The sequence below is a fragment of the Myotis davidii genome, unplaced genomic scaffold (assembly GCF_000327345.1).
Source record: "Myotis davidii unplaced genomic scaffold, ASM32734v1 scaffold159, whole genome shotgun sequence".
In the NCBI taxonomy this organism is placed as follows: Eukaryota; Metazoa; Chordata; class Mammalia; order Chiroptera; family Vespertilionidae; genus Myotis; species Myotis davidii.
Window position 1 is genome coordinate 4,377,668 of NW_006291231.1, and position 9,791 is coordinate 4,387,458.

The following is a 9,791-nucleotide window of genomic DNA, read 5'->3' on the forward strand; positions in this document are numbered from 1 at the left end:
TCGTGACAAGTGAAAATTACATGAAATTCAAATTTCAGTGACAGCAAATACAGTGTTACTGGCTCACAGCCACGCCCATTTCTTCACTGTTGCTGTGGCTGCATTCAGGCCACCGAGGCTGGGGAGCAGCTGGGACAGACCTGGGCCTGCTCTCTGGCAGCGTCCCAGCAGCCCAGGCAGCGCTAGGAACCTGTCACTACCAGGACAGGTCACATGGCTCTAGGTGCTTTAGTGAATCAGGGCAGTCTGCTGTCCCTGGTCCCTGTCCGTGTGCCCTCCTGAGGGGCAAGAAAGGGCATTGCCTGGGCGGGGCTCAGGGAGCGCACAACAGGCGTGGTCACGGCCACCAGGCGGGTCCCGGTGACAACAGCTCTGGAGAGGCCTCCGCCACTGCCAGCCCTCACACGGACCCCAGCGGCCACAGTCCAGCGGCCCCGGAGGGAGGTGCCATCAGAATGGCAGGCACGGGTCCCGCCCTTACTGTGTGTCCCAGCAAAGGGCCACTGGCCTGGGTCAACTAGCCGTTGGGCAGTGCTTCGAATTCACTGGACCTTTGCACAAGCAGTTATCCTGCAGCCTCTTCTCTCCCGCGTTGCCTGATGAACTCCTGGTCGCTCTCTCCTCAGGTCTTGCCCCATGAGCCCTGGAGGGAGGACTCCCTACTCCCCCACTGTGAGCAGGCCAGGCTCCAAGGGGCTCAGCATCTTGCTCGGGCCTCGCAGTGCCCGTCCAACCAGAGCTGAGCCATTCAGGCTCACGCTACTTGGAACGGGTCAGGAAAGTCCTGATGGCCCGATCCCTTCCTTCCTCTTTCTGCTGGTTCTTCCTGTGTCAGCGATCTCTGCAGACAGAGGGGTCAGGCCTGGAGCTCACACCCCAGGAGCCTCCATCCAGGCATGTGAGTCTTTCAACGCCAACAACTCGGCATTGGGTGGAGGAACTCTGGCTGGAGCCTCAGCTCTGGGACTCAGGCAGCCAAGTGCACCATCTCCCTGAACCTGTTTTGCCGTCTGTAGTCCAGGGCAACAAGCACGATAGCCCTTAGCTCTTTAGCACATCATCTCCACACCCTCTCAGCGACCCCATAAGGCAGAAGCTGTTATTACCTCCATTTAATAGATGAGAAAACTGAGGCAGCCTTCCAGGTGGCCCCCAAGGATCCCTCGCCCCTGTTCAGTCCCTTTTCCAAGTATGCGGTGACCTGTGCCTTGAGAGGTTGGGTTACCAAAACTGGTGGCTTCTATCAGGGGTGCCCAGTCAGTCCTCCCATTGTCATGGGGACATCACAGCCGGGGGAACCAGCAGCTGCCACGTGCGAGTAGCCCTGTGGAGAGGTTCTGAGAGGCCAACTGGATGTTTGTGCTTAGTCCAGAAGTGTCCTGGAAGACGCGGAGAAAAAAAGTTCCCACCAAAGTCCTCGCTCGCAGGCTTCACTCAGCTCGCAGGCTCTCTCTCACTCAGCTCGCAGGCTCACTAGCGTGGTATCAATTAAATACTTGTGGGTTGATTGATTACTCGTGGGGTGTGATTAAGTAATTAAGCTCAGGAGTCTCTGGAAGCTGCCAGGTGCCCACCCTTGAGGTTTTCGCAGAACCAGCTGGGCCAGAGCCTCTGCTCCTCCCCAGGGCTGAAGCTGGCAATCTGGGCTCCTTGCAGGCCCCCAAGGCCAGGCCACCCCAACCCCCCTGCCGCCAGGCTGCTGTGGCTTCCATGACCCGGGTACAGCACTGGCCCTGCCTCGCCTGAGCTCAATCCCTGTTGGCTGTGACGCCATTGCCCCATTTTGCTTCCATTAAAAATGTCTGTGTATTTCCAGAAAAAAAAATCCATAAAGGGGAGGGAATAAAAGGGAAGTTATTCAAAAAAAAAGAAAGAAGTTGGGAAACTATTGAGTCCCATTCCCCAGGTGTTATCTACCCTTCCTTCTCTCAATTGTTATTACCCGCCCTGTGCCTTCCCTCAGGGGTGGTAGCTTGGGGGGAGGGGCAAGGGTCCTGTCTTCCCTGAACCACCACCATTTTTTTATTCTACAAGTTCTTTTTACTATAGTTCATTTTTTTTTACCTCAATCAATTACTTCTAATATTTTGTTTTCCTAATAGCCACTCATTGGTTCTGTTATGTGGCTTCTATTAATGTGTAAAGACATTTTACAGGAAGTTTTATCAAACACATTTAAGAGGACAATATATCAATATACATACAATATAAATACATTTGTAAGGATGTATGTTGTATGTATACTGTATTTGTATTCTGTATTGTATTTGCACATACTGTATATGCAAATTTTGTATTGTATGCATTCTTTGTATATGATATGCACGTATATATTGTGTATATGTTATATACACCCCCCTGAAACCACACCAGCACTAAAAACTCAAGTTTGAAAATGGGTTATAGATCCCACTCTCAGAATTTTTTGTGTGTGTGTGAGGGAAAAAAAAGTCTTTTAGTTGATGGTTTGGTTGAATCGGGACCTGTCTCAGAATTTGACTTAACGAAGGCCACAGGATTCTTGCAAATTCCTGGAATTCTCTTGCCTTCTAAGCTTAATTTTGTATGTGTGGTTTGAGGGGCTTGCCAGAGGCCCCAAAACCCAGTAGAAATGCATTGACTGCTTGATCCACCAACATCAGCATTCTTGTTCATTGTCCTTCCCTTTCACTTCTCATCAAACCAATTCTTGGCCTGAAGATCAGATCTTCTGGTGCTTAGGGTTCTCCATAATATGGTTGAATTTCACAAATTCAGAAACATTCCCATTAAGTGCATGTCCCTAATTGACTCTACAGCTCATTGTTTTCTTTCCCTGCCAGCATCTCTATATGCCCTAAAATACCCCGGACTTCACAGTGCCTGGAAGTTCACAATACAACCTGATCCCATTGATTTCTTGAAGCTCTCAACCAAGGATCTGATATGAGCAGAAAGATGGTTTATATCCTCCCTACAAATCTTCCATATGGAGTTTCTATCTCTAGGAGCTATCCAACTTTCTAACGCCCCCTAGGTTATAAACAAGTAACCAAATAATACATCACCCACATTGGAGCACTGTTAAAATAAGGCACTAAAAATAAATAACTGACCTACAACAGGTATAAATTGAAACTGTCCTAAAAGACATATGGTCTTCCTAATTATAATTTCTTTGCCAAGGGCTACCTTCAGTTGTGACCTCATCCAGAAAATTCCTGTTGCAATTTGCTTAATGAGTTCACATGGTTAAACCAAATTCTCTGGTTAGGACGTCTATTTTTGAACTTTCTGCTGCCTCAGGGACTCTACTACCACCACCCTTCTGCCTCCACACAGTTCTCCTTTTGTTGATTGTTCGTGCAATGGCAGAATATGTTTGGAGTCCAGGCATGCCATCTGCCCCCTTTTTTTCTATGCCTCTGCTCTCTCAATTCCATCCTGGAACTATGTTGCAAAAGCACAGATATATTGGTAACTACAGTCCTGGGTGCCACTGTGGAAGAGCCAAGAACTGTAGTTATTTCTACAGTAGAAGGGGCAATAGAAGAATAGGGTTTATAATTATTGAGATGAGAAAGAGTACAGGAAACATTTTTATTAACAAAGATCTAGAGTTAATTTAGGAAATGTTAGATGACTGACATAGGGGGAACAAGACTAGGCTAGAGATATTGGGAGTCACCAACACATAGAAGGCTTTTAAAAACATTGGACAATATACAAGGCTGGTTCAATATTTCTGTAAAGAGAATGAAGAAGCAAGGCGCAGACTAGGATAAAATATATGTAAATCACTAATCTGATAAAGGAATGGTCTACAATATACAAAGAGCTCTTAACACTCAATGAAAAGAAAACAAGCAACCCAATTATAAAATGGGCAAAAGATCTGAACAGACACCTCACCAAAGAAAACATACAGATGGCAAGTGAGCATATGAAAAGATGCACAACATTGTGTGTCATTAGATAATTGGAAATTTAAACAGGGCAATACCACACTTATTAGAATGGCTATAATTCATAAAACGAATAATACAAAATGCTGGCAAGATTGAGAAGCAACAGAAATAGTCACTTATTGCTGGGGGGAATGGAAAATGGTACACTGTGGAAAACAGTTTGGCAGTATGTTACAAATCTAAATATTGTCTTACAGCATGATCCAGCAATCACACTCTTCAGCCTGAGTTGTAAACTAATGTCGGCACAAAAACCAGCACAAAAATATGTATAGAAGCTTTACTCCTAACCACCAGAATCCAGAAGCAATATGATGTCTTTCAATAAGTAAATGGATAAATGAACTGTGGTATATCTACACAAAGGAATTATAATTCAGTATTAAAAGGAAATGAACTATCAAGCACTGAAAAGACCTGGCTTAAATGCATATTATGAAATGAAAGGAGCCAATCTGAAAAAACTTTGTGATCCAATTATGTGGTATTCTGGAAAAGGCACAACTATGAAGGCCATAAAAACATCAGGTGACATTCAGAGGTTTGTGGGAAGAGAGGGATGAACACGGATTTTTTTTAAGGTAGTGAAACTATTCTGTACAAAATTATAATGGTCATTATACACTTGTCAAAACTCAGAACTATACAATGCAAAGAGCAAACCTAATGTAACCTATGGACCATTGTTAACTACAAAATGTTGTTATTAATTGTAACAAATATACCACACTAATGCAAGATATTAATAATGGGAAAAACTTTGTGTGCGGATGAGAGGGGAGGGTTAAGTTGTATGAAATGTTATGTATTATTTACTCAATTACTTTGTAAATCTAGAATTGTACTGAAAAATTAGGTCTAGCTATTATAAAAAAAAAAATAAGAAAAAAGCAGAAAAGAGGTTCAAATGATTTCCTAGGATACAACACTGACATTTAGAGAGATGAGACGCAACTTACCAAAGGAGACTACAGGCCAGGCCGTGAATTAAGAAGGAATGGTAATGTGGTGTCCTGGAAGCCAAGTAAAGAAACTGTTTCAGGGAGGAGGGAGTGAACAGCCATGTCAGATCAGCCAAATACAGAGATTACAAGGGTCTAGTGCATTTAGCAGGTGGAGGTCATCAATGACCTTGATCAGTGGAGTTTTGGGGAGTGTAAGGGAGCGAAGCCTGGATCCAGTGCTTTTGAGAGGAATGGGAAGAAGGGGACTGAGGATGAGTACAGAAAGCTTCATAGCAAAAGGGAGCTTAATGGGCAAAACCTCAAGAGGATATAGGGTTGAATTTTTTAAAATGGGAAAACATACAAAATAGTGTGTGATGATGTAAATTCTCCACTAGAATGGGGAAATAATAGTAATAATGCAAGAGAAAGAGTAGGAGAATCCTGAAATGATGAATGACAAGGAATGGGATCTAATCCACAAATGGAGGGACTATGGGAGTGTGAATAATTAATCCATCATAACAACATCAGGTAAGGCAGATTATAGGCATAGAAGCCCTTTGGTGGGATGATGTAGGAGTGGGGACTCAGAGAAATTTTCTACTCAGAGAAAACATAGGTGACAGCTGCAAGTGATAATGACTCAGCTCGCAGGCTCACTCAGCTCGCAGGCTCACTCAGCTCGCAGGCTCACTCAGCTCGCAGGCTCACTCAGCCATGCTATTGTTATATACTGGTGGGTTCATTGATTATTGACAGTGTGTGATTAAGTAATTAAGCTGAGGAGTTTCTGGGAGTGCCCACCCTTGAGGTTTTCCCAGAACCAGCTGGGCCAGAGGCTCTTCTCCTCCCCAGGGATGAAGCTGGCAGCTTGGGCTCCTTGCAGGCCACCAAGGCCAGTCCACCCCGACCCTCCAGCTGCCAGTTTGCTTTGTCTTCCATTTCCTAGACACAGCACCTTCCCTGCCTGGCCTCATCTCAATCCCTGTTGGCTGTGACTCCGTTGCCCCAATTTGCTTCTATTAAAATAAGTTGGGAAACTATTGAGTTCCATTCCCCAGGTATTATCACCCCTTCCTTCTCTCAATTGTTATCACCTGCCCTGTGCCTTCCTACAGGGGTTGTAATTGGGGGAGAGGCATTAGTCATGTCTTCCCTAAGCCACCACCATTTTTTTATTCTACAAGTTCTTTTTACTATAGTTCATTTTTCTTTTACCTCAATCAATTACTTCTAATATTTTGACTTAACAGAGGCCACAGGATTCTTGCAAATTCCTGGAATTCTCTTGCCTTCTAAGCTTAATTTTGTATGTGTGGTTTGAGGGGCTTGCCAGAGGCCCCAAAACCCAGTAGAAATGCACTGACTGGTTGATCCACCAACATCAGCATTCTTGTTCATTGTCCTTCCCTTTCACTTCTCATCAAACCAATTCTTGGCCTGAAGATCAGATCTTCTGGTGCTTAGGGTTCTCCATAATATGGTTGAATTTCACAAATTCAGAAACATTCCCATTAAGTGCATGTCCCTAATTGACTCTACAGCTCATTGTTTTCTTTCCCTGCCAGCATCAAGTAAAGAAACTGTTTCAGGGAGGAGGGAGTGATCAGCCATGTCAGATCAGCCAAATACGGAGATTGCCACTTTCTAGTGCATTTAGCAGGTGGAGGTCATCAGTGACCTTGATCAGTGGAGTTTTGGGGAGTGTTAGGGAGCGAAGCCTGGGTCCAGTGCTCTTGAGATGAATGGGAGGAAGGGGACTGAGGATGAGTACAGACAGCTTCATAGCAAAAGGGAGCTTAATGGGCAAAACCTCAAGAGGATATAGGGTTGAATTTTTTAAAATGGGAAAACATACAAAATAGTATGTGATGATGTAAATTGTCCACTAGAACGGGGAAATAATAGTAATAATGCAAGAGAAAGAGTAGGAGAATCCTGAAATGATGAATGACAAGGAATGGGATCTAATCCACAAATGGAGGGACTATGGGAGTGTGAATAATTAATCCATCATAACAACATCAGGTAAGGCAGAGTATATAGGCATAGAAGCGGTTTGGTGGGATGATGTAGTAGTGGGGACTCAGAGAAATTTCCTGCTCCTATTTTCTTAAATAGAAAACATAGGTGACAGCTGCAAGTGATAATGGGGAAAGGGTGCTAGAATTTTAAGGGAGGGGAGAGAAGATATAAAACAGCTATCCAGGAAGTGGGAGAGTGAAATGTAGTGGGATTGCCAAGTAGCACTGAGAGCCAACTTGAGTAGATGGCATGAATTTACAAGAGGCAAGAGGAGACACAGTTATATATATTTTTCTAGCTGTGTTTAGCTGAACAGGTGCAGGCTTAGATTAGTCAGAACTGGATTTAACAGCACTGTGACTTTGTTAGGTGATTATGCAAAGTGAGAAGGGGAAGTTTATTGAGCATATATGCAAAAGAGTGATTATTATACGGGTGGGCCATAGAACCTAAGCTGAATAAAGGTGCAAATTGGGACATAAAGCAGGTAGTGAGGGAGAATGAAAAGATGGCAGGAACAGTGGGTAATAGATGTGGGAATATTATGGTTCAAGATTCTAGGAGTGAAGTTGAAAGACAGTAGGTTGTATTTGGTGAAGAAGAGTCTTCAAATCGTTAATATGGAAAAGTAGTAGATACTGGTAATGCCAAGTTCTTAGGGATCCCCACTGGAGTGAATTAGGGTAGTGGTCAGGATAATTGGAATAAAGGAGGTTAAGGAACTGAGAGACCAGGCTATTTGGAAAGGCCATCTGCAGGCCTGTGCTCATAGAAATCTCCAAGCGCTGCTGCTGCTCTAGTGGCTGACACCGTTAGGTTAGCCAGACTTGCCTGTGTGAAAGCTATTAGTGCAGACACATTCCGCTTCTGAACGATGCCATTTCAGTCCCACAGGTTTCAGACTTCCTGGAGCTTGACTGCTTCTGAGAAGCAGATATATTTTGCCTCATGTGCTGTGCATTTCAGGAGCAAACAAAAATGATGACACATTTCACAGGGGAACAGGACCAGGATCAAGGTTATGAATTCAACAAATATGAACTGTCAGATGCTAGAGGATTGGCTTAGTAGTAGAGACCTCAGGGTCAAAATACTCAAGTTTCCCTGCAACCAGAGATTCCAATCTCAAAAGCTTCAACTCAGTCCTTCACCCTTTGAAGGCAGATAAATTGGGTAGCACAAAATTGATTGGCCAGGGTCTTTTAGATGACATCTTAAGACCAAAGCTCCATCTGCTCTCTTAGGACATCAGGTAATTCGAGGCTTTTTTTAGGAACAAGAATTGACATTACAAAACATGTCCAATGGAATGGAGACATTGATTTTCTCCTGGAAAATATTCATATATAAGTCACTCTCCAAAAGTAAAGAGAGAGAGCAGCAATATGGTAAAACAGCAAACAAGGTCTGTATTGTTGGCTAGCCCAAAAATTTCCTTACCAGTATGAGTAACATGCATATATGTGTATATTTCAACTGGAGTGAAATGTCAACCCTGAACAAATGAAATGGTGGGTTTTTTTTTTTATGGTTAAGGACAAACACATGACTTCAATAAACCAAGTCATCTTAGCGACTTTCAGTTGTTATTGGTTGTCATTCTATTCTAATAATTCATTGTTGGGCAAATGTCAAAGAGAACTGGTTGTCCTAGTTATTTTTCAACATAGTCTCAGAGGGAAATGATCAAATATGGAAAAATCTGTAATCTCTAATGAATGCAATTAAAAGATTCTGGAACTGCTTGCATAGGCATCACATCTGAGTAAAATAAAATTGATCACATCCAACTAGTCATTGCTGCAAAGTTTTCAAAATGTTAAGCAAGTTCAATACATGGAAAAGTAGAGAAGTATATAGCAGGATTACTAAGCACATTTTGGACTTACAGAAAGTATAGTAAGTATGAGGGAAGTTGTAGGTAAAGGTGATTGCTGTGTTTGAGCATCCGGAAAATTATAGATTGCAGGCAAGAAATTGTAGTCAACAATGTCTTATCTTGTACATGTGTTTGTTCATGTTTTGAAATGCATTGCTGGACATGAACCATCATACTGCATGTGCAAACTCTTTCTTTCATGTATTTCTTTCCTCAAAGTAGACCCAGGTTTCCAAAAGCAGGAAGTAGCTTCAGACCTGTAAAATACTTGACTAGTTACTGAATATACTAGTATTTAATGATGTCGGATCTGTCTTCTTTCAGAATTCCTGGTCTAGAAAAGTTTGTAAAGTACTCATACAAATTCTTCAATTAGAATATTATTTCCCAGCATGAAGATTAAATGGTGGCCCTGGTTCAGTGCTACTAACTGACTAGTTAAAGATGCTCTGCCTACCTTCAGTTCGCTGATATATTTGGCAATGATGACTGAGTTCACCGCTATAGATTAAATGACAGCCATTTAGGAAGTTTAGATTTTTCAAAAGTAGTGGCTATCACTATATCATATACTTTTTATAAGACCAATAAATGGTCTTATGAAAAAGAAAGCATTTGGAGATGATTAAAAATGAAAACATATAACCAGACCAAGAATAATGAAGGCATTGCCATCCTTACAGTCATATACAACTGTTCAAGATATTCATCGTGACCATCACTCTTGTGCTCGCTCTTAGGCTTTCGAGCGGGCCCTAAATTAGTGCTAAGGGAACTTGGCAGGGACAGGGAGACCCTGGCCTTTAAGATAAAATAGTATTTGATTCTATTCAGTACCGCTGCCACGGTGCTTCAGAGTCAATTATTAAATTTAATTCTTTATTTTTCAAATGCCAGCTCACTACTCCCATCAAGACACACAGAGCATTGAAAGGACCCTTGATGTGGTCCTATTCCATCATATGATGAAGGAGTGCTGAGCTCCCTAGGGAA

The 9,791-nt window shown here is 42.8% G+C and overlaps 1 protein-coding gene across 1 annotated transcript in view; it reads right to left on the reverse strand.

Moving 5' to 3' along the window:
• Positions 1–9,791, reverse strand: part of LOC102763315 (calcineurin B homologous protein 3-like) — a 17,201-nt gene that overhangs the window by 832 nt on the left and 6,578 nt on the right. Inside the window, 1 exon segment of the mRNA XM_015564388.1 lies at positions 876–1,010. Coding sequence (XP_015419874.1) covers positions 876–1,010 — 135 coding nt within the window.